This window comes from Ranitomeya imitator, chromosome 5, assembly GCF_032444005.1.
Source record: "Ranitomeya imitator isolate aRanImi1 chromosome 5, aRanImi1.pri, whole genome shotgun sequence".
NCBI classification, from domain to species: domain Eukaryota; kingdom Metazoa; phylum Chordata; class Amphibia; order Anura; family Dendrobatidae; genus Ranitomeya; species Ranitomeya imitator.
In genome coordinates this window covers 366,629,910-366,655,934 of record NC_091286.1, presented here as the reverse complement: position 1 = coordinate 366,655,934, position 26,025 = coordinate 366,629,910, and the positions used below count along the sequence as shown (strand labels likewise).

Sequence of the window (26,025 nt, the reverse complement as noted above, 5' to 3'; positions counted from 1 at the left end):
GGTGCAGAGCCGTGTATATAGTATGCAGAGCCGTGTATATAGTATGCGGTGCAGAGCCGTGTATATAGTATGCGGTGCAGAGCTGTGTATATAGTATGCGGTGTAGAGCCGTGTATATAGCATGCAGAGCTGTGTATATAGTATGCGGTGCAGAGCCGTGTATATAGTATGCGGTGCAGAGCCGTGTATATAGCATGCAGAGCTGAGTATATAGTATGCAGAGCTGAGTATACAGCATACAGTGCAGAGCTGTGTATATAGTATGCGGTGTAGAGCCGTGTATATAGTATGCAGAGCCGTGTATATAGTATGCGGTGCAGAGCCGTGTATATAGTATGCGGTGCAGAGCTGTGTATATAGTATGCGGTGTAGAGCCGTGTATATAGCATGCAGAGCTGTGTATATAGTATGCGGTGCAGAGCCGTGTATATAGTATGCGGTGCAGAGCCGTGTATATAGCATGCAGAGCTGAGTATATAGTATGCAGAGCTGAGTATACAGCATACAGTGCAGAGCTGTGTATATAGTATGCGGTGTAGAGCCGTGTATATAGTATGCAGAGCCGTGTATATAGTATGCGGTGCAGAGCCGTGTATATAGTATGCAGAGCCGTGTATATAGTATGCGGTGCAGAGCCGTGTATATAGTATGCAGAGCTGTGTATATAGTATGCAGAGCTGTGTATATAGTATGCAGAGCCGTGTATATAGTATGCGGTGCAGAGCCGTGTATATAGCATGCAGAGCCGTGTATATAGTATGCGGTGCAGAGCCGTGTATATAGTATGCAGAGCCGTGTATATAGTATGCAGAGCTGTGTATATAGTATGCAGAGCCGTGTATATAGTATGCAGAGCCGTGTATATAGCATGCAGAGCTGAGTATATAGCATGCAGAGCCGTGTATATAGCATGCAGAGCCGTGTATATAGCATGCAGAGCCGTGTATATAGCATGCAGAGCCGTGTATATAGCATGCAGAGCTGAGTATACAGCATACAGTGCAGGACAGGCAGCTCGGTGTCTGGGGCTCATGCACACTAGTCCTTATCACTATGAGCGATCTGAACTGTCTGTCTGGGGCTCTTTGCACTGCAGCACAGCCGTCTGACTCCGCCCACACACGTGACTGATCACGTGGCCATGACCTCATCAGAGGTCCTCTAACCTTGCAGGATTCATTTCCCATCTGTCCTGTATAGTGCGGTGGGCAGGATGGCAGGCCTGCTGTGTAGCTGGAGCGGGGTCACAAGGGTCCTACTGCGAGCTCCCCCACGTGAGTTACTATGCGCTGCAGGACTGACGCCACTGCACCAGATGAGCCGTGCAGGGGTTAATGGTGACGTCACCTGCTGGCCATATGCATCCTGGAGGCAGTGACATCAGGGGACTGGGCTCATTGTTGTGGTGCAGCTGGAGCACGGGCGGACATAGTGAGGAATGGGTCATTGTGGCAGGGTGTCCGCCGTGCTGCTCATCGTTACCGCCGGCCTCAGGGGCTGGAATAATAACTAGCGGTGACCCGGCGTCAGGCTCTTCTATTTTATGATTACTCCCTTAGCGCTTTACAGACATCTCTGTCCCCATTGGAGCTCACAATCCAGATTCCCCATCAGTATGTCTTAGGAGTGTGGGAGGAAACCCACACAAACATGGGGAGAGCATACAGACTCCTTACAGAGTTGTTCTTGGGATTTGTCCCCTGGGCTGCAGTGCTAACCACTGCGCCACCATGCTTTCCCTTTTAAGGGCTTGTTTCCACATGCGAGAAACACGTCCGTGTCTCGCATGTGGAAACGAAGTTCTGGCGCCGGCACTCCGGAGCGGAGCGTGTGGCCGTATAGCAACACATGGAGCCGCACGCTCTGCTCCGGAGTGCCGGCGCCAGAACTTCGTTTCCACATGCGGGACACGGACGTGTTTCTCGCATGTGGAAACAAGCCCTTAGGCGGGATCACACATGCGAGAAATACGGCCGAGTCTGGCATGTTAGTACCCGGCATTGCCGCCGTCACTCAGGAGCGATACATGCGGCCTCACGCTCCACTCCTGAGTGACGGCGGCAATGCCAGGTATTAACATGCCAGACTCGGCCGTATTTCTCGCATGTGTGGTCCCGGCCTAAGTGTCCCCATCGTTATAAGGCGGCTCCTTTATATAGCTGCATTCCTCGTGATCAGCTGAGACCCCCGAAGCCAAGAAATGGAGCTGTGCCCTCAGTCTCTGCACACCCCAAACCCCAATACTGTGCCAAAGTGTCAGGGCCCCAGTCCTCATTTTCCAGCTATTGAATTCACTTTAGTTTTTTTGTTGTATTTTCTGACATTTTTTGTGCCAAATACTTCAAAATGTCTCACACAGTTCATGAATTTGGTGCAAAGTCAAAAACAAATATTGAGACAGATCCTTTAAAAAAATCACAAGAATATGCATCAAATGCAAATCCCCTCCAGAATCTTTACTCTAGGGAGTTATTGGAGTGACAAGCGCCAAAAAGTGACATTTGGTTTATTTCACATGTGATAAATCCGTCTAAAACATCTGAATATGCAATCACTTAAAAAACAGTTTATAACACAAAGAACAAGGTAGTGGTCAGATACCTATAATGCCCTTTATAAATACCTATCTTTAACTTCTAACCACTTTTGTAATTTGCTTCATTATAAAATGATATAATAGCTCTATACATTACTCACATGTTAGGAGTACTTGGCCTTTGGGCGAAATTTCAGGATAAACCTAAGATGCACTCTAACATTTTCAGGTGAACATAAAGTGACCGTCTCTAAACTTCTGATTGCACACGTCCAACTTCAATATTTCAGTACTATTTGCACAACTTGCTGTTCTCTGACAAGGAGCTTAATGGCAAAATTCACAACAGATGTTGGATCCATGAATCTCCTAATACATTTCAAGGGTTCAATTAGCAGGGCTGGTGTGCTCAATAAGCAAGGGGGTCAACTCGCTGTCAGGGACACCAACACGCTATGGAGCCTGTGAGTCAGAGGAGCCCGGTTACAGCGCTGGCAAAGAGGCCCCCCTCAAATGTCCTCCTTTTCCCATTCCATGCTGTACTGGTTTCTTCAGCGTCTTCTGACTGTCTGTGACATCCCAGAGCAGAGGGTGCGATTATGTCACCACAGCGTGCCCTCTGCCGAGCAGTGCAGAGAGTCAGAAGATACTGAGGCGACCTCATCAGCGGGGGATGAGGAGAGGTAAGTATTTGATTATTTTTTAAGGTATGAAGCAATGTATATAGTATGGAGGACTATGTGGGGCCATTATACTGTATGGAGGACTGTGTGGGGCCGTTATACTGTATGGAGGACTATGTGGGGCTGTTATACTGTATGGAGGACTGTGGGGCCATTAGACTGTATGGATGAGTATGTGGGGCAATTATACTATATGGTGGGCTATGTGGGGCCATTATACTGTATGGAGGACTATGTAAGGCCATTATATTGTACGGAGCACTATATATGGGTCCATTACACTGTGTGGAGGGCTATGTGGGGTACATTATAATGTGTGGTGGACTGTATGGAGATGACATTTGGGGAATAATACTGTAATGGTGTCACCATATTTTTAGGGAGGATGTTAAGGGAGGGACCATTTGGTCATCATGCCATGCATGTGAAGAAATTCACTGTGAGCGTATCTTACTGTGTTTGGGGGCACTTTTGTTTGCATCGTACTTTATTATCTGTATTATTGAAGGTATTTATCCGTTGTTATTACATATTTAAATTGTGCCGTACGCTTTTGTACTTCTCTTACATACCAAATTATAATTATTCCAATATTTCATTCAAATCCGTATATATCCTTATATATTTCTAAACCCTTTTTCGGTGATTACTTTGTATCTCCGTTCATACTGCACCTACACACACATGTGATACACCATTTGAAAGGTAAACTTGCCCCCTTCAGCAAGAAAATAGCCAAAAAAAACCACACATCCACGATGTGATCACAAAATACAGTTTAAACATTAATTTTCATAAATCTGCAGTAAGGAAAAATGACCTGCAGGTGGCACCACACTACCCCAAAGCACACTACCACAAAGCTGCTTACAGACATCACAAACAAATCCTAACATTTGCCTTGGGGCTTTCCAGCTTGCGAAACTCCTTGCCCAGCCGATTTCAGGCACAATGGAGGATTGCACACTTCACTGTAGGTGATTCACATATGCAAACACATTTGTAAACATGCACTGCCTATTCAATTGCACACTTGATCCGTTTATACACCATTTCAAAGGTCAAATTACCTGCAGGTGGCATTTGCCTTGGGGTCTTTCTCTAGTCACCTTCCACAACAGCAACATCAGAGGTTGTCTCCCCACCCTAATGGGGTACAGGAAACACAGAGGTTAAATACCCCTCCCCTTCTTGCAACCACCAATGTTTTTCCTGTCCCCTATGGGGCATGAAGAGGTTCTCTGGTGCTGCCAATGCCGGCGATCTGGAGCACCCTAAGCTTACCTACTCAATGCCGGGCAGCCGAGGTCGGGGGCACCACTCTCCTCCGTTGGCTGCTCCCGTCTCCATGATCTCCATGCAACTCGGGACCTCTCCTGTGCCTCCTCGGGGGTAAAGCTGGGCGGTGATGTGCGGCCGGGGTCCTCTTGCAAGTCCCCAGCGTCCTCCTCTCCACATGCCGGCTGGTTCCGGAGTCAGCGCGTACTGGAAGTAATGTTAATCCGAACTTCCGGTTCACTTCCTGGTGCGTTCCAGGGTGGAATGCACGCGCTCCTGGCATGTTTCGGGTGTACTTCTGAGCTACTCGTATGATTGGGGCATTCCCTTCGGAGTTCCCCCCTGAGGACCTGGGGGAGGATTAGCACAAACGCCAAACGCTGGGACCTCATTTATATAAATCCTGGTCGGGGGATGCCTCCAGGTAAGGCCCATTGTCTGTGTCCATCTGTGACTTTTGACGGACTGACCATGGACGGCGACAAAACCCTCCCTTTCTGCCGCTGCAGAGCCCAGCGTCCACCCTCCTACTTTAAATAGTGGATAAAGGTCCCTTGCTATCTGGGTTATGGCCTTATGGACCCTGCTCCTAAGAGGGAGAGCCTACCCGCAAGTGTGCTGTATGTGCTACCAGGCTTCCCTCAGCATATAAGAAGCTTTGCCAGCGCTGCACTGATGTGTTGCATGCTGAACAGCCCTCACTAGGGTTGAGCGAAACGGATCGTTCATTTTCAAAAGTCGCCGACTTTTGGCAAAGTCGGGTTTCATGAAACCCGACCCGATCCCTGTGTGGGGTCGGCCATGCGGTACGCGACTTTCGCGCCAAAGTCGCGTTTCGTATGACGCGCTTGGCGCCATTTTTTTCAGCCAATGAAGGGGCGTGGGCAGAGTGATGACATAGGTCTTAGGGGCGTGGACGCCTATCGCCATGTTGTCGCTTGTGCGCTGTAGCGATTTGCACTGTGTAACACCAGCTTTTCAGTTCAGGGACGGACGGAGGGGAGAGGGGGAGAGAGAGAGAGAGAGGAAAAAAAAAATCCCATTGCCTTTGCATTGGGTTTCGTGTTTCGGTCGATCCTCGACTTTTCGCCATAATCGGCCGATTTCACTCGACTCGACTTTTGAGATAGTCGGGTTTCGCGAAACCCGGCTCGACCCTAAAAAAGTCAAGGTCGCTCAACCCTAGCCCTCACTGTTGGACAGCATCAAATCCCTCATCAAGCAAGAGGTTCAACCCTCTCTGTCCGCCTTTTCCCTGGCCCCAGTACCACAACCCCCTCCTAAAAAGGAAAAAAAAAAGGAAGATGACATCTGTGGAATCTGATTCAGACTCGGGTGAAGTCTGTACCTCTGGTTCGGAAGATATTTGGGAGATTGAGGGTTCCACTTCCACCCCCAAGTCCGATAATAAAAAAATATTATTTTTTTTCTCCAAAGATATGGAGGAATTGACTAGTATGGTGAGAACCACCTTGGGGGACGAGATGTTTGGGGGGTTGAAACCTTAAAAAAAAAAAAATCTAGTTTTTCCCATACACGATAACATCCAAAGCCTTATCCTTCTGGAATGGGCTCCCTGAGAAAGGGCTTTGCGTCCCGTCAGATTTAAAAAAATAGTTTCCCCCTAGGTAGGAAATTCCTAAAGTGGATGTTCAGGTGTCCAGAGTGGCTAAGAAGACGGCTCTTCCTTTCGAGGACTCATCTCAGCTCAAAGATCCCACGGATCGTAAAATCGAGAGCTTACTAAGAAATCCTGGGACACCTCCACTAATCTGCTAAAGACAAATGTGGCTTCCACCTGTTTTGCCAGATCTCTATTTCGCTGGTTCTGTACATTAGAATACCACCTTACTCAGGGAACTTCTAGGGAAGAGATACTTGACTCTTTCCCTCCTTCAGAAAGCCGATGCTTCTGCGGAATTTGTACGTGTAGCAGCGAAATCCGCAGTCCTCTCCAACTCAGCTAGGAGAGAGCTCTGTGCCTGAAGTCATGGAGTGGCAATGTAACCTCTAAGGCTAAGCTTTGCCATTCCCTTTCGGGGACACTATGTTTTTCGTCCAGCTCTCGATGAGATTTTAGGAAAAGCTACAGACAAAAAGAAATTGCTCCCTGAGCAGAAAAACCCTAAAAACGGGGTTTTCACCCATCCCATGATCTGTCTTCCCAGAGGGAATATAAAGGGAAAGGCAAATCGGGTAGTTGGAGCTATCTGAAGGGTGGTAACGTAAAAAATATCCTTGTCCCCCACCACCAGCAAACTCCTGACAATGACTGCTCTCCTGTCGGGGGTCGACTCTTGGGCTTCCTCTCTGTGGCAATCCATCTCCATGAATCAGTGGGTCCTCCGTACCAGAGATGTCAAACTGCATTCCTCAAGGGCTGCAAACAGGTCATGTTTTCAGGATTTCCTTGTACTGCACAGGTGATAATTTAATCACCTACACACATAATGATTACAGCACCTTGTGCAAAGCTAAGGAAATCTTGAAAACACGCATGGTTTGCGGCCCTCGAGGAATGCAGTTTGACACCCCTGCTCCGTACCATTCAGGACGGTTTTAACCCTGCTGTTCTGTTCGGGTCATAGTGACCCGAACAGACTTTTTGCGGCCCTGTAGATTTTTTTTCTGTAAGTCTCTAAAACTTGAGACTCCTTGACTTTTCCTCATTTGGGGGGACCTACCTATGAGTATTTTTTTTTTTTTTTTTCCGCTTTTTGCTACACGCAAAAAGTTACACTTGTTGTGTTCGGGTCATAGTGACCCGACATCGTTTTTTACAGCTGTGAGGCCATATTTTCAGTGAAATAAAGGAGTTATAACCTCAGTTGGGTCTATTTATTGCATCTACTATTGTATATCAATTGATTTATTTCCTAAATTATTTCAATGGGGTCGTACACGCGCTCTACCAGGGGTATGCATTGAGATCTGCGCACCATAAAAATGGCTTTATATTGATTATTTTTGGTGCGCAGTCTATTCTAAAATGTGTATCCGGAGAGATCACTAGGTGTGCACTACACGTGTATATTATGCGCAGAACGGACTGCTCAGAACGCCTGAGTCTGTCTTCCTGGCTTATCTGCTTGTTTTCAGAAGGGTTCTTATCTTCTCTGCTCTTCTCAGTACACATATGCTAGCCCAGACATGTTACCTTTCAGTTTCTTTGGAGAGCAGCTGTGTACATACCTCTGTTCACTGGTACAGTCACTGGTTAGGCCTTATATTGAGAACAGAAAAGTTACACCAAGAACAGAAGCAGCAGCAGGCCTGGTACAAAGCATCCATCAACATGCCCAGGACAGTGAAGCCATGTCCTCCACAAGCGCTTCTACCCCCATGCAATACTAGATCCCCTAGTGAAAATACACCAAAAAATAAGCACATAAGAAATATAAATACATTAGCTATGACACATGAATGTCCAGGTAATGTTAGCTAGGTGTTGCATAGATGGGGTTTGACCTAAATATAACGATCAACAAATCCCCCATGGATAATGAAGACGGCATCACACCAGAAGGATACTCAACTAAGTCTGAAGTAAGCCAGAAGAAAGCCAAAAAGCCAATGAGGCTAAAATGGTGCTGCCGAACCAAAGATCATGAATGATCGACATATGGCAAAGAGGGGTCCTATGTGCCTATTTTTTGGTGTATTTTCACTAGGGGATCTAGTATTGCATTTATGCTGCTTTGATATTTTCGCTTCTGCATATTTTATATTGCATAACTTATATATCATGCTGATCTCTTTATTGCCCTCGGCACATTTAGTATAGTTAGTATATGGTGTGGTGTTTATTTATTTATTGGCCAGAATATGTATACTCCATGTATATTTGCTGCATATTCATTAGGACGTATAGGGGTGTAGTATACATTGTTGTATTTTTAAGTGCTTTTATGTTGTTTTTGTGGTGTCTAATAAAACGTTTTGGCTATTTTTCTATATTACATGGTTGTGCAGGCCTACTTTAGTCCATTCTATTTTTCTTCTTTTTTCTTGGTCATTAGTTATTAGTGGACTAGGCATTGCATCAGGTTTATTATTATTATTAGTATTTTTCCTTTACAGCTAGAGTGCACCCTTTACCTATATCTTGTGTCTATCTTGGATCTCGTCATATCTGACAGACCGAACATTCAGTGTCTACTGACCCCTACTCTTCACCATCTACACCTTCGGCCTGGGACAGCTCATAGAATCCCACGGTTTACAGTATCCTCTCTACGCCGATGACACGCAGATCTACCTATCCAGACCTGACCTCACCTCCTTACTTACCAAAATCACACACTGTCTGTCTGCTATCTCAGCCTTCTTTTCTGCTCGCTTTCTAAAACTGAACATGGATAAAACAGAATTCATCATCTTTGCCCCATCTCACTCTTCCCCTCCACCAGACCTATCTATCAATGTCAATGGCTGCTCACTTTCCCCAGTCCCACACGCCCGGTGCCTCGGGGTGATCCTCGACTCTGCCCTCTCATTCAAGCCACATATCCAAGCCCTTGCCTCCTCCTCCCATCTCAAACTCAAAAATATCTCCCGGATCCGCGCATTCCTTGACCACAAAAACACTATTGCATGCCCTTATCATCTCCCGCCTCGACTACTGCAGCCTCCTACTCTCTGGCCTCCCCTCTAGCACTCTGGCACCACTCCAATCCATCCAACACTCTGCTGCCTGACTAATCTACCTGTCTCCCCGCTATTCCCCAGGGTCCTCCCTTCTTATGTACCTATGTGCCTTGTTTTTTGCTCATGTTTAATTGTATTTGTCTATATTTGCCCCATTTTCACATGTAAAGCTCCTTGGAATAAATGGCGCTATAAAAATGTAGAATAATAATAATATTGTGCTACTCTCATTCTGCCCAGATTCTTCTAATACATAGTAACATAGTAACATAGTAACATAGTTAGTAAGGCCGAAAAAAGACATTTGTCCATCCAGTTCAGCCTATATTCCATCATAATAAATACCCAGATCTACGTCCTTCTACAGAACCTAATAATTGTATGATACAATATTGTTCTGCTCCAGGAAGACATCCAGGCCTCTCTTGAACCCCTCGACTGAGTTCGCCATCACCACCTCCTCAGGCAAGCAATTCCAGATTCTCACTGCCCTAACAGTAAAGAATCCTCTTCTATGTTGGTGGAAAAACCTTCTCTCCTCCAGACGCAAAGAATGCCCCCTTGTGCCCGTCACCTTCCTTGGTATAAACAGATCCTCAGCGAGATATTTGTATTGTCCCCTTATATACTTATACATGGTTATTAGATCGCCCCTCAGTCGTCTTTTTTCTAGACTAAATAATCCTAATTTCGCTAATCTATCTGGGTATTGTAGTTCTCCCATCCCCTTTATTAATTTTGTTGCCCTCCTTTGTACTCTCTCTAGTTCCATTATATCCTTCCTGAGCACCGGTGCCCAAAACTGGACACAGTACTCCATGTGCGGTCTAACTAGGGATTTGTACAGAGGCAGTATAATGCTCTCATCATGTGTATCCAGACCTCTTTTAATGCACCCCATGATCCTGTTTGCCTTGGCAGCTGCTGCCTGGCACTGGCTGCTCCAGGTAAGTTTATCATTAACTAGGATCCCCAAGTCCTTCTCCCTGTCAGATTTACCCAGTGGTTTCCCGTTCAGTGTGTAATGGTGATATTGATTCCCTCTTCCCATGTGTATAACCTTACATTTATCATTGTTAAACCTCATCTGCCACCTTTCAGCCCAAGTTTCCAACTTATCCAGATCCATCTGTAGCAGAATACTATCTTCTCTTGTATTAACTGCTTTACATAGTTTTGTATCATCTGCAAATATCGATATTTTACTGTGTAAACCTTCTACCAGATCATTAATGAATATGTTGAAGAGAACAGGTCCCAATACTGACCCCTGCGGTACCCCACTGGTCACAGCGACCCACGAATACGAAGAAGTATTTTCGCAGGGTGGTTCTCTACTACCTCTAACAAACAAAGGGCTGGAGGAATGACCAAAACGTATTTATTCAGTCCTTATTTCGTCCTGAGGGCAAGAAGATGGTTAAGAATACGATCGCCAATTGGATCAAACACGCTATCTGCTATCTACTCATCAGAGTCTATCTCCTCCTGCATCACTGAAGGCTCATTCTACAAGTTCAGTATCCGCATCATGGGCAAAGAGAGGGGACGCATCTACTGAGCAGATATGCAGAGCCGCCACCTGGTCTTCTGTCTATATGTTTACCAGACACTACACACTAAGTTTTAATAGGGATTTAACATTCAGCAGACGCGTTCTGCAGGCTGTAGTCCCTCCCTAAGAAATTAGTTGTTGGTATTACTCCGATGCTGCAGTCGTGGAAAGTGACTGGAGAAAATAGAATTAGTCTTACCGGTAATTCGGTTTCTAGGAACCTTCCACGACAGCACTAATTTCCCTCCCTATCTGATTTTCTTATTGGATGATTCCTGTACTTTGGTGGTAACTACTCATGCGAGTGTGTCCAGAAAAAACACTGGTGGTTGCAGGAAGGGGAGGGGTATTTAACTTCTTTGTGTTTCCTGTCCCCCATTAGGGCGGGGAGACAACCTTCGATGCTGCTGTCGTGGAATGTTCTAGAAACCGAATTACCGGTAAGACTAATTCTATTGTCCAGCTTGCCGAAGTACTTGCCCAGCCTATTTCAGGCAAATTCGAGGATTGCACACTTCACTGCAGGTGACTCACATATGCAAACACATTTGTAAACATGCACTGCTTTTTTAGTGATTACTTCGCCCCACACACACAATTAATACACGATTTGAAAGGTAAGCTTGCCCCCTTCAGCAAGAAAAGACACAAAGAAACTACACTTTCACGATTTGATCAATAAATACAGTTTAAACATTCATTTTCAGAAACCTGCAAAAAAAAACAATAACCTGCAGGTGGCACCACAACCTCAAGGCATTTTTTTAGTCTCTACTTATTAAACCAATTTATTGTATTACCAATTTACATATATAAATACCTCTCTGGGTTCATCATCTCATTAAATACATTAACATTTGACCAGCTTGATTTTCCTGAAATTGCCTGCGCCCCTGACAACCAATGTGCGAAAATTTCGCACAGGCCAACTAGTATCTACTAATTGAAATGTACTTTGTTCATGGGACAAACCCTTTAAGTTTTATTCTATTTGAAAAGGTCCATCATATTTGATGATAAGGAAAAACTTCATTTGTAGACATTTTTTTTTTAAATAAATATCAAGTTTTGCCATTGACTTTATCCAAGCTTGTAATTTTGGCCCTGTGTGTGTTTGGGTTTCAAATCCCTGGAATAGCAGAATAGGGAAAATGTTAGGAAATTGTATAATAAAGCAAATTACAAAAGTGATCAAGACATAAAGGTAGATATTTATAAAGGGTATTATAGGTATCAAACAACCCCTTTTACGCCACTCAAATCACTTTTTAAAACTGGAGAAACTGCAATGATGAATCGGACCTTGAAGTGAATGTACAGAAGCTCGCAGGGGCCAGTGATTGGCTGCTGTGACCACATGACTGAGGGACATGACGTCATCACTGCAGCGATGTACATAAACAGCAGCGTGACCTACCGGGGCATGTACCATGCAATCGCAGTGCAGCCAATATTTCGTATGCTTGCGCATTTTACTATTTATTGCTCAGGTTTTGTGATGCGCTGCACAGATTTTAGAAGAGAAACATTAAGAATAGGTTTGACTTGAAAAAATTGTGAAGTACCACGGGCAAGCACTCTGTTTTTTGGCGCAGCATCCTACAATGTGTGGACTAAGCTCCAGTGTCGACTTTTATAGGTGGGTGCCATATTGAGAAGTCCTGACCATGGTCATTTCTTGATCACCCTGATGGTAGCGGTGTTCATCCAAATCACAGTACATCTGTATTCTATGAAATAAACCAATACTGATAAATACTATGTAGATCCACATATGGAACAGGTTTTAGATAAAAACTGCTTGCTATTGGCATCGAGATACAGTATAGCGTCCAACATGTGGCAGATGGATGCTGCTGCCCTGTCCTACTAAAGGGGTAGATTAGAACATGACATACAGTATGTACAATACCTGTTGTCATTGAATGGCTGCTGCACCTCAACACCCAACGCGGCTTTGAGAACCACACAACTGGAGTACATTTGTACCAAATTTTACAGTGTTTTTAAAAGTCACATTTGATGAATTGGCTTAAAACATCTGGAAAGGTTATATTGGTCTAAAAAATAGAAAACAAGCCCTCATATACAACTTTAAGCCCTTATTGACCGCCGATACACCTTTTAATGACGGCAGTTAAAGGTACTCATTCCTCGGCGCTGCTTTTTACCGGCGCTGAGAAATAAGGTTATAGCGCCCCCCAGCGTTGGAAAATCTCCATGGTCTCGGTTACCGGGGGTAGCTGAGACCCCAAAGAACATGGTCTGGGTTGGCTTACCATCCCCAGTGTTGCGATCATCGTTATTCACCAAATAACGGCGGCTGTAAAAAAAAAAAAAAAAAAAAAGTTTGATTTCCCATTTCTTTCTGTCTCCTCTGCTATGATCTAGCATACCAGAAGAGAGAGAGAAATGGGGTCCCCCGAGCCCCACCCCGGTATCTCCGGTGTCCCCTGGCATCATCTTCCGTGAAAAAAATGAGATCTGTTGGCCAGCACCTGGCAACAATAGATTTTTCCTATTGGTTCATTTTGATCACTGTGATATACCCTATCACAGTGATCAAAAAAAAAAAAAAGTAAATCAAACCACCTTTTATCACCCCCGTAGTTAGGTAAAAATAATAAAATAAAACAAATGTATTTCTTTTCCATTAGGGTTATTGTTGGGCTAGGGTTGGGTTAGGGCAGGGGCTCTGCCATTCGCCCAAACAGTGGCTTTCCCCCACATATGGGGTATCTGCATACCCTGGAGAAATTGCACAACAAATGTTGCGGTCCATTTTCTCTTGTTACCCTTGTGAAAATAAAAAAGTTTGGGTCTATAGTAAATTTTTTGTGAAAAAAGTAAAATGTTAATTTTTTCCATCCATATTGCTTTTGTTCTCGTGAATCACCTGAAGGGTTAATAAAGTTCTTGAATGTGGTTTTGCGCACCTTGAAGGTGCGGTTTTTGGAATAGTGTCACTTATGGTTATTTTCTGTCATATTGACCTCCCCCAAACTCACTTCAAATGTGAGGTGGTCCCTAAAAAATGGTTTTGTAAATTTTGTTGGAAAAATGAGAAATCGCTTGGCAACTTTTAACCCTTATAACTTCCTAACAAAAAAAATATATAGTTCCAAAATTGTGGTGATGTAAAGTAGACATGTGGGAAATGTGATTTATTAACTATTTTGTGTGATCTGACTCCCTGATTTAAGGGCACAAAAATAAAAGTTTGAAAATTGCTAAATTTTTGCCAAATTTTCATTTTTTCATAAATAAACACAAGTCATATCGAATAACTTTTACCAGTGACATAAAGTACAATATGTCATGAAAAAGCAGTCTCAGAATCAGTGGGATCCGTGGAACTCAGAATCAGTGGGATCCGTTGAAGCGTTCTAGCGCTATAACCTCATAAAGTGACAGTGGTTAGAATTGTAAAAATTGGCCTGGTAATTAAGTACAAAATTGGCTCGGTCACTAAGGGGTTAAACAAGGCGTAAATCGTTGGTTGAATTTGGCGTAAATAAAAAAATGTCACAAATTGAGAATTATATGTTAAAAAATGGCGAAAATGTTATAATTGTTTGAGATGGAAAAGTGAATAATCATAGAACTAGAGTGAGAATGATCTCATCGAGCAAACATACAATAGAAAATGAATTTTAACCTCTTGTGTTTCTGTTGTAGAATGTGCTGGAAAATTAAGGTGGTTAAGCAATAGCTCGACACAAAGTAACGGCTCAACAAAGACCCCTCTAAAGAAATCAAAGACTCCTCAAGGGCGATTCGATGAGACTGAACAGACTGCAAAAGAAAAAGAACCGCTAGAAAGTGAGTGCGGCAATAATTACACATTATGCCACACAACGTGCCAGGGGTTGCCAACTTTTTTTTTTTTTTGCACTACTCATCAGAAAATCAAGGACAGACAATATTTTTTCCGGACACATTGTAAAACCATAATAAATCACTCTGATTATCCGTGATCCGTGTCTGCAGCCCACAATTCTGATATGGAGACGTTAGCTGCATTCACTGTAAACTGTAACATGATAATTACAGTCAAAAGAATCTGTATAGGCTTATTCAGCTTCAAAAATATCACGGACGCCTTTATCTTTTTACGGACAGGGCACAACATTTCTCTATTATCATGGACTGTCCTGGAATATCTGGACAGCTGGCAACACTGGCCGGGGTTAATACAATAATCCCCTGGGTGCCAACTACAGCATTTCCGAGGTCACAGGTAGGGTCACCAGGGTGCAGTGGAGAACTATTAAATGGAATCTGTCACCAGGGTTTTGCCACCTATTCTGAGAGCAGCATGATGTAGAGGCAGAGACTCTAATTCCAGTGATCTGTCACTTACTGGGCTGCTTAGTGTAGTTTTGATGAAATCATAGTTTTATCAGCAGGAGATACCGTATATACTCGAGTATAAGCCGAGATTTTGAGCCCATTTTTTGGGGCTGAAAGTCCCCCTCTCGGCTTATACTCGAGTCATACCCAGGGGTGGGCAGGGGAGGGGGAGCGGGGGCTGTCTAATTATACTCACCTGCTCCTGGTGCGGTCCCTGCAGGTCTTTTCCCCGGCGCCGGCAGCTTCTTCCTGTAGTGAGCGGTCACATGGTACTGCTCATTACAGTAATGAATATGCGGCTCCACCTCCCATAAGGGTGGAGCCGCATATTCATTACTGTAATGAGCGGTAACGGTGACCGCTCAGTAGAGGAAGAAGCAGCAGCGCCGGGAAGCAGGGACTGCACAGCACCAGGAGCAGGTGAGTATAACGGGGAGGGGAGCGCTGCGCGATATTCACCTGCTCCTCGTTCCAGCCGCTGCTCTGTCTCTTCAGCGTCTTCTGCAGTGACGCTCAGGTCAGAGTGCGCGGTGATGTGGTTAGTGCGCGCCCTCTGCCTCAACGTCAGTGCTGAAGATGGAGTGGCGCCGGAACGAAGTCAGGTGAATATTGGAAGTGCCGGGGGCCTGAGCGACTGAGAGGTGAGTATGTGATTTTTTATTTTTTTTTTTATCGCAGCAACAGCAAATGGGGCAAGTGTCTGTATGGAGCATCTATGGGGTCATAACGTTTGTGCAGCACTATAATGGAGCGAGTGTCTGTATGGAGCATCTCATGGGACCATAACGTTTGTGCACCACTATAATGGGGCAAATGTCTGTATGAAGCATCTTATGGGGCCATAACGTTTGTGCACCACTATAATGGGGCAAATGTCTGTATGGAGCATCTTATGGGGCCATAACGTTTGTGCAGCACTATAAAGGGGCAAGTGTCTGTATAGAGCATCTTATGGGGCCATAACATTTGTGCAGCACTATATGGGGCAAGTGTTTTTATAGGGCCATAATCAACGTTTGTGCAGCACTATATGGGGCAAATATCTTTATGGAGCATCTTTTGGGGCCATAATCAACATTTGTGCAGCATTATATTGGGCAGATATGTCTATGGAGCATCTTAAGGGGGCATTATTAACTTTTATGCAGGATTATATGGGGCATATTTTAATATGGAGCATCTTATGGGGCCATCATAAACGTTGTGGAGCATTATATGGGGCTCCTGATTCAATATGGATATTCAAAAACACTTAACCTACTGGTGTCTCAATTAATTTTACTTTTATTGGTATCTATTTTTACTTTTGACATTTACCGTTAGCTGCTGCATTTTCCACCCTAGGCTTATACTCGAGTCATTAAGTTTTTTGTGGCAAAATTAGGGGGTCGGCTTATACTCGAGTATATACGGTAATCACTAGGGATCTAGAAAGCTGCCAATCAGTGATGAGGGTGGGATCTTACAGAGCTCACTATTCACAGAACTGCTAGATCTGCAGAAGATAAAACAGTGATTTGATCAAAATGACAGCAAAAAGCCCTATAAAGTGATATATCGCTGGAATCAAGGTCAGTGCCCCTATATCATGCCACTCTCAGATGGAATAGCAAAACCTGGTGACAGATGTCCTTTAATTTTTGAAAGCATAACTACAAGGCCATTGTAATGAAGGACAAGTCCTCCAGTGGCCTGCACAGTGTATGTAAAATAGGAAAGAAATGCTTGTAGTCAGTAGATGGAATACACAAGGCATATGATGCCCGGGCAAATAACCCTACAGGGACATGGTGGTACTAGCTGGTGCCTTGCTCAGGACAGAAGTTCGGCCTCTTCTAAAAGCCAATTTAGAAGTTGCATGTGAGATAAAGGAGTGTTATAATGGGAGATATGTCATGGGGTCTCTCGCCTGCGGGGGGCTTCTGCGATTCTTCTTCACTATAAACTCTCGATCCCATGTCTTCCAGTGGTCGACATGTACAGGTTAGAAGTGTAAAGCTCCTCGGGATATGAAGGAAAGCTAGCAGTCTGGCTACATCTTCATGGGTTTATTAGAGAGAAGCACAACCGTAGTCTCATCAGCTTGACCTTCCTTAATTATTCAGCATCCATTTCAAGGAGAATACATCCTTCATCCGCTGCTTGGCAGGATGCCGGGCACGTTTAGTTCACACCACCGCATTTACTTACCTACCATAGATTAATAATAAGGTGGAATGATTAGCTTCACCCTTGGCTCATTCTGTGTGCCATGTGGTCCCAGTGTTTGCATGTCGCTGGTCAGATATGCTGATACCCTACTAGTAAGCTTCAATGTCAACGGCTCATGAGGCTTCATGTAACACACAGGCAGCAAGGTTCAGCTCCGAGAATGGTGGATAAAGGATGAAATGAGCATCTACAAGTTGTGTCAATCTGGTATTCAATATAAGGGCATATTACCATACAGCAGATGTAACATGTCCGTAATTCTCCCTGTGCAGAAATGACTACATTCAGTTAATGAAAACTATACTTGTATCCAAGCAGTAAAAATAACTTTGGAAAATCTTAGGACATTTACGTGTCCCCATCCATCCTGGTTCTTTACGCTGCTCCAGCTCCCTATCCACGCTGGTTCCTCGTGCTGCTCGATCTCCTCACCCGTGCTGGCTCATCGTGCTGCTCCATCTCCCCTCTCTTGCTGGTTCCTCGTGCTGCTCCATTTCCCCACTCGCGTTGCTCCATCTCCCCACCCGCGCTGGTTCCTTGCGCTGCTCCATCTCCCCACTCGCGTTGCTCCATCTCCCCACCCGCGCTGGTTCCTTGCGCTGCTCCATCTCCCCACTCGCGTTGCTCCATCTCCCCACCCGCGCTGGTTCCTTGCGCTGCTCCATCTCCCCACTCGCGTTGCTCCATCTCCCCACCCGTGCTGGTGCCTCATGCTGCTCCAGCTCCCCACCCGTGCTGGCTCCTCAGGCTGCTCCAGCTCCCCACTCGCGTTGCTCCATCTCCCCTCCCGTGCTGGCTCCTTGCGCTGCTCCAGCTCCCCACCCGCGCTGGCTCCTCGCGCTGCTCCAGCTCCCCACCCGCGCTGGCTCCTCACGCTGCTCCAGCGCCTTACCGATGCTGGCTCCTCGCGCTGTTCCAGCTCTCCACCCGTGCTGGGTCCTCGTTCTGCTCCAGCTCTCCACCTGTTCTGGCTTCTTGTTCTGCTCCAGCTCCCCACCCACGCTGGCTCCTTGTGCTGCTCCAGCTCCCCACCCGCGCTGACTCCTTGCGCTGGTCCAGCTCCCCACTCGCGCTGGCTCCTTGCGCTGCTCCAGCTCCCCACCCGCGCTGGCTCCTTGCGCTGCTCCAGCTCCCCACCCGCGCTGGCTCCTTGCGCTGCTCCAGCTCCCCACCCGCGCTGGCTCCTTGCGCTGCTCCAGCTCCCCACCCTCGCTGGCTCCTCGCGCTGCTCCAGCTCCCCACCTTCGCTGGCTCCTCGCGCTGCTCCAGCTCCCCACCCGCACTTCTCCATCATGCTGCTTCATCTCCCCACCTGCGCTGGTTCCTTGGGCTGCCCCATCTCTCCACCCGTCCTCGCCTACTTGTTGGAAATCACTCAACAAGTGACCCCATTTTGGAAATTAAACCCCTCAATGAATGTATCTCAGAATCTGGTGAGCACTTTGAACCCCCAGGTGCTTCACAAAAGTTTATAACGTAGAGCCCTGAAAATAAAAAAATACAATTTTTCCCACACACAAATGTTCTCTTAGCCCCGATTTTTTTTATTTTTTTTTATTTTTTTTTTTATTGGGGAAACTTACAAAATCAGCAAAGGATCAAATAATAATTTCCTTCACTGCATGCATACTTTTTTATGTTTAGATAAAAATGTGTATTAATTGGTGTAGTAATTATTATTTCGTAATTAATATTTGTGAAAAATATATTTTTACAGTTTTGTTTTATTTTTTTTTTTTACTTAGGCCCTCTATGGGACTTTCACTTTTTTCACTTTGATAACAGGTACAATGCATTGCAATGGATTATACCTGTACAGAAAGTGTCTTAAACAATGATCTGAGCATGGTCTAAGCAGCTCTCTGTAGCTTGGTGACCCGGGGGTTGTCATGTCAACCCTGAGTCACCACATCAACAATCAGTCGCTGATCTGAAAAAGCTCCCTTCCTCTGCCTACCTGCTAAATGTTGCGATCGCTCTCAATTGCAGCATTTAGAGCAGGGGTGGGGGAATCTTTTTTTTTTTTTTTTTTTTTTTCTACCAAAGCCATTTGGATATTTATACCATCCTACGGAGGCCGTACAAACTCCGCCCACAAAGTACATCCTGACTCTGGCACTGGTGTCAGGACATAATCTTTCATTGCATGCCCTTCAGTGTTCAGTAGTGAACACTGCATGTGTGTGCTAACAGAGCAAGAAGAAATTTTATGAGCTGGTTGTAATCAAAATACACCTCCCTGCCCAAGAATGCGGCCCCTGAGAATCTGCTCGGGGGCCTGATAAAAGGTAATCGAGGGCTGTAAATGGCCCGAGACCTGAGGTTCCCCACCCCTGATTTAGGGGACTAAATAGCCACGGGTGGTGCTGGAACAGCAGGAGCTTAGCCATTAGCAGCGCCGAGCTCCTGCTGTAATCATGAAGGAGGTGCTGATATTTCAACATCTACTGTGTGATTAGTCAGTGAGATTGACTTAATTTTCATGGATGGGATAGTACGTCATAGGAGTTTAGCAGCGCTCACGGGGGAAGAGTGGCCTATCGCGGCCGGGTGTCAGCTGACTATCACAGCTGACATCCGGGACTATGTGCCAGGAGTGGTCACGGACCGCTCTCGGCACACTAACCCCCGAAACACTGCGATCAAACGTGATCGCAGCGTTCCGGTGGCATAGGGAAGCATCGCGCAGGGTGGGGGCTCCCTGCGTGCTTCCCTGAGACCCTCAGAACAACGCAATGTATTTAGTATCGCCGCGTTCGGAACGACCCGACCTATAACACTGTGCCACTAGTTAACCCCTTCAGTGAACACCGTAAAAAACGAGGCAAAAAACAATGCTTTATCATCATACTGCCGAACAAAAAGTGGAATAACACACGATCAAAAAGACGGATATATATAAACATGGTGCGGCTGAAAACGTCATCTTGTCTCACAAAAAACGAGCCGCAGTGTCATCAGCGGAAAAAAAAGTTATAGCCTTCAGAATAAAGCAACGCAAAAATAATTATTTTTTTTATATAAAATAGTTTTTATTGTATAGAAGCGCCAAAACATAAAAAAATATAAATGAGGTATCGCTGTAATCGTACTAACCCGAAGAATAAAACCACCTTATCAATTTTACCAAACGCGGAAAGGTATAAACGCCCAAAAAAATAAATTTATGAATTGTTGGTTTTTGTTCATTGTGCCTAACAAAAATCGGAATAAAAAGCGATCAAAAAATGTCATGTGTCCGAAAATGGTACCAATAAAAACAACTCGTCCCACAAAAAACAAGAACTCACATGTGCCTGTGGACCAAAATATGGAAAAATTATAGGTCTCAAAATGTGATGACGCAAAAACTATATTTTGCAATAAAAAGCATCTTTTAGTATGTGACAGCTGCCAAACATAAAAACCCGCTATAAATAGTAAATCAAACCCCCCTTATCACCGCCTTAGTTACGGAAAAATAATAAAATAAAATGTATTTATTTTCATTTTCCTATTAGGGTTGGCGCTAAAGTGAGGATTGGGGCTAGAGGTGGGGTTAGGGTTTGGATTACGTTTACGGTTGGGTTAGGTGGGTGTCAGGGTTAGGGGTGTGATTAGGGTTTTGATTAGGGTTAGGGGTTGTTTTGGGGTTAGGGGTGTGTTGGGGTTGGGATTAGGCTTAGGGGTGTGGTCAGGTTAGGGGTGTGGTCGTGGTTATGGTTGGGGTTTGTTGGAGTTAGGGGTGTGATTAGGGTTGGGATTAGGGGTGTGTTGGAGTTAGAATTGGGGGTTCCCCTGTTTAGGCACATCGGGGGCTCTGCAAACGCAGTGACCATTCCATCAAAGTCTGCATTCCAAAATGCCACTTCCCTTCCGAGCCCCGACGTGCACCCAAACAGTGGTTTACCCCCACATATGGAGTATCAGCGTACTCAGGACAAATTGTACAACAACTTTTGCTGTCTAATTTCTCCTGTTACCCTTGGGAAAATAAAAATTTAGGGGCTAAAAATCATATTTGTGGGGAAAAAATGATTTTTTATTTTCACGGCTCTGCGTTATAAACTTTAGTGAAACACTTGGGGGTTCAAAGTTCTCACAACACATCTAGATAAATTCCTTAGGGGGTCTACGTTCCAATATGGGGTCACTTGTGGGGGGGTTTCTACTGTTTAGGTACATCAGGGGCTTTGCAAACTCAATGTGATGCCCGCACACTATTCCATCAAAATCTGCATTCCAAAACGCCACTTCTTCCCTTCTGAGCTCCGGACGTGTGCCCAAACAGTAGTTTTCTCCCACATATGGGGTATCAGCGTACTCAGGACAAATTGGACAACAACTTTTGTGGTCCAATTTCTCCTGTTACCCTTGGGAAAATACAAAACTGGGGGCTAAAAAATCATTTTTGTGAGAAAAAAAGTTTATTTTATTTTCACAGCTCTGCATTCTAAACTTTAGTGAAACACTTGGGGGTTCAAAGCTCTCACAACACATCTAGATAAGTTCCTTGGAGGTCTAGTTTCCAATATGGGGGTCACTTGTGGGGGGTTTCTACTGTTTAGGTACATCAGGGGCTCTGCAAACGCAATGTAACGCCCCCAGACAGTCTATCAAAGTCTGCATTCCAAAATGGCGCTCCTTCTCTTCTGAGCTCTGCCATGTGCCAAAATGGTGGTCCCTCCACATATGGGGTATCAGCGTTTAGGCATATCAGGGGCTCTCTAAACGCGACATGGCGTCTGATCTCAATTCCAGCCAATTCTGTGTTGAAAAAGTCAAACGGTGCTCCTTCCCTTCTGAGCTCTGCCATGCACCCAAACAGTGGTTTATCCCCACATATGGGGTATCAGCGTACTCAGGACAAATTGCATAACAACTTTTGGGGTCCGATTTATCCTGTTACCCTTGGGAAAATAAAAAATTGGGGCGAAAAGATTATTTTTGTGAAAAAAATATGATTTTGTATTTTTACGGCTCTACATTATAAACTTCTGTGAAGCACTTGGGGGTTCAAAGTACTCACCACACATCTAGATGAGTTCCTTAGGTGGTCTAGTGTCCAAAATGGTATCACTTGTGGAGAGTTTCCACTGTTTAGGCACATCAGGAGCTCTCCAAACACGACATGGCATCTGATCTCAATTCCAGCCAATTCTCCGTTGAAAAAGTCAAATGGTGCTCCTTCCCTTCCGAGCTCTGCCATGCGCCCAAACAGTGGTTTACCCCCACATATGGGGTTTCGGCATACTCACGACAAATTGTACAACAACTTTTGGGGTCTAATTTCTCCTATTACCCTTGGTAATATACAGTGGGGCAAAAAAGTATTTAGTCAGTCAGCAAGTTCCACCACTTAAAAAGATGAGAGGCGTCTGTAATTTACATCATGGGTAGACCTCAACTATGGGAGACAAACTGAGAAAAAAAAAATCCAGAAAATCACATTGTCTGGTTTTTTAACATTTTATTTGCATATTATGGTGGAAAATAAGTATTTGGTCAGAAACAAAATTTCATCTCAATACTTTGTAATATATCCTTTGTTGGCAATGACAGAGGTCAAACGTTTTCTGTAAGTCTTCACAAGGTTGCCACACACTGTTGTTGGTATGTTGGCCCATTCCTCCATGCAGATCTCCTCTAGAGCAGTGATGTTTTTGGCTTTTCGCTTGGCAACACAGACTTTCAACTCCCTCCAAAGGTTTTCTATATGGTTGAGATCTGGAGACTGGCTAGGCCACTCCAGGACCTTGAAATGCTTCTTACAAAGCCACTCCTTCGTTGCCCTGGCGGTGTGCTTTGGATCATTGTCATGTTGAAAGACCCAGCCACGTTTCATCTTCAATGCCCTTGCTGATGGAAGGAGGTTTGCACTCAAAATCTCAGGATACATGGCCCCATTCATTCTTTCATGTACCCGGATCAGTCGTCCTGGCCCCTTTGCAGAGAAACAGCCCCAAAGCATGATGTTTCCACCACCATGCTTTACAGTATGTATGGTGTTTGATGAATGCAACTCAGTATTCTTTTTCCTCCAAACACGGCAAGTTGTGTTTCTACCAAACAGTTCCAGTTTGGTTTCATCAGACCATAGGACATTCTCCCAAAACTCCTCTGGATCATCCAAATGCTCTCTAGCAAACTTCAGACAGGCCCGGACATGTACTGGCTTAAGCAGTGGGACACGTCTGGCACTGCAGGATCTGAGTCCATGGTGGCGTAGTGTGTTACTTATGGTAGGCCTTGTTACATTGGTCCCAGCTCTCTGCAGTTCATTCACTAGGTCCCCCCGTGTGGTTTTGGGATTTTTGCTCACCGTTCTTGTGATCATTCTGACCCCACGGGGTGGGATTTTGCGTGGAGCCCCAGATCGAGGGAGATTATCAGTGGTCTTGTATGTCTTCCATTTTCTAATTATTGCTCCCACTGTTGATTTCTTCACTCCAAGCTGGTTGGCTATTGCAGATTCAGTCTTCCCAGCCTGGTGCAGGGCTACAATTTTGTTTCTGGTGTCCTTTGACAGCTCTTTGGTCTTCACCATAGTGGAGTTTGGAGTCAGACTGTTTGAGGGTGTGCACAGGTGTCTTTTTATACTGATAACAAGTTTAAACAGGTGCCATTACTACAGGTAATGAGTGGAGGAAAGAGGAGACTCTTAAGGCCGGCTTCACACTTGAGAGTTTTACGGACGTAAGAGCGCAGAAACTACGTCCGTAAAACTCGCAAAAAATACGGCACAATTATTCTCTATGCCCCTGCTCTTAATGCCACCTTGCTATTGTAAGGTGACATTAACCCTTCATTACCCCATATCCCACCGCTACACGGGAATGGGAAGAGAGTGGCCAAGTGCCAGAATAGGCGCATCTTCCAGATGTGCCTTTTCTGGGGTGGCTGGGGGCAGATATTTTTAGCCAGGGGGGGGCCAATAACCATGGACCCTCTCCAGGCTATTAATATCTGCCCTCAGTCACTGGCTTTACTACTCTGGCGGAGAAAATTGCGCGGGAGCCCATGCCAATTTTTTCCGCCATTTAACCCTTTATTTTAAGAGCTAGAACGGCCAAATTTTGCAGATACACTCTACTGACATTAGTAGTGTGGAATCTGCAAAAAAAATGGAGAGAAGACATGGTTTACTGTATGTAAACCATGTCTCAAATCGTGTCGGGTTTTAGGAAGGAGAAAGAAAAAGCCGGTAATTGAATTACCGGCTTTCAAGCTGTATAGCGCTGGAAAAAATAGTAATATATATACATATATGTCTACCGACATATATAATAAATATATATATATATATATATTTTTTTTTTTTTTTCTTTTTGGGACACATGGATCATTTCTATAGCGGTATGTTGGTTTTGCAAGCCTGCGAGAAAACCACGCAGTACGGATGCCATACGGATTACATACGGAGGATGCCAACCACATCTAATTCAGTGGGCACCATCCAAAATAACACTTATATATCAAGTGGGTTCACTACCGGGCATGTCAAGTAAACCTCAGAGTTTACAAGAAAGAAAAAGAGCAGATGCCCACTAAGGTTGGAACTCCACGCCAAAATTATTTTGTTTATAATAAAGAATCAAATTTTATTTGTACAAGGAAATACTACACATAATTAAAAACAGTTAAAATTACTCCAACGAGTAAAAAACTCCATTATTACAAAAACCACCACCACACTCCATCATATACTGGCTGCACCGCTGCTCTGAGGGACCAGGGGGCGACTGTAGAGGACTGTCTGGGGATAAGTATATGCTCTGTTCTACCACTAAGTGGCTCTGGATTTACCAGTTTGTGCACTCTATATAGATATTACTGATCTAAAATTGGGGTTATGCCTGTATGAACATCTCTGGAGATCCAATCCTGGGTACAGCTGGAAACTTTATCATTTATGTATGCATATTTGCCCTGTTTAAACACTAGTGGATATAAGTGAATACACACTGCAGTATATTGGACCTAGCTCCTCTTGTTACATCTGAAATTACCAGTCTAGAGGCCCCAGATTATATAGAGTATAGTGATATATGGTATCTGTGTGCAGTACTATTGGTAATTATGAATTGGTGCAATAAGATATTTTGTAATGCCAGAATATATGTGTACATAAATGTATTTCACATGTAATAGGTGGTTTTTGTAATAATGGAGTTTTTTACTCGTTGGAGTAATTTTAACTGTTTTTAATTATGTGTAGTATTTCCTTGTACAAATAAAATTTGATTCTTTATTATAAACAAAATAATTTTGGCGTGGAGTTCCAACCTTAGTGGGCATGTGCTCTTTTTCTTTCTTGTAAACTCATACGGAGGATGCCATGCGCAAAAAACGCTGACACACCCTGCCTACGGAGGAGCTACGGACCACTATTTTCGGGACATTTCAGCGTATTACGGCCGTAATATACGGACCGTATTTTCATACGCTGAGTGTGAAGCCGGCCTAAGAAGTTACAGGTCTGTGAGAGCCAGAAATCTTGATTGTTTGTTTCTGACCAAATACTTATTTTCCACCATAATATGCAAAAAAAATGATAAAAAAACAGACAATGTGATTTTCTGGATTTTTTTTTTTCTCAGTTTGTCTCCCATAGTTGAGGTCTACCTATGATGTAAATTACAGACGCCTCTCATCTTTTTAAGTGGTGGAACTTGCACTATTGCTGACTGACTAAATACTTTTTTGCCCCACTGTAAAACAAATTGGATCTGAATTAATTTTTTTGTGGAAAAAATTAAATGTTCATTTTTTTTTTAAACATT

At 44.5% G+C, this 26,025-nt stretch overlaps 1 protein-coding gene across 1 annotated transcript in view; it reads left to right on the top strand.

The window, feature by feature from the left end:
- Nucleotides 1–1,134: 1,134 nt before the first annotated feature.
- The window catches only part of SDHAF4 (succinate dehydrogenase complex assembly factor 4), a 37,086-nt gene continuing 12,195 nt past the window's right edge, over nt 1,135–26,025 (top strand). The window contains exons 1-2 of the mRNA XM_069726631.1: nt 1,135–1,274; nt 14,378–14,521. Coding sequence (XP_069582732.1) covers nt 1,214–1,274; nt 14,378–14,521 — 205 coding nt within the window. The 5' untranslated portion in view covers nt 1,135–1,213. The remainder of the gene's footprint in view (nt 1,275–14,377; nt 14,522–26,025) is intronic.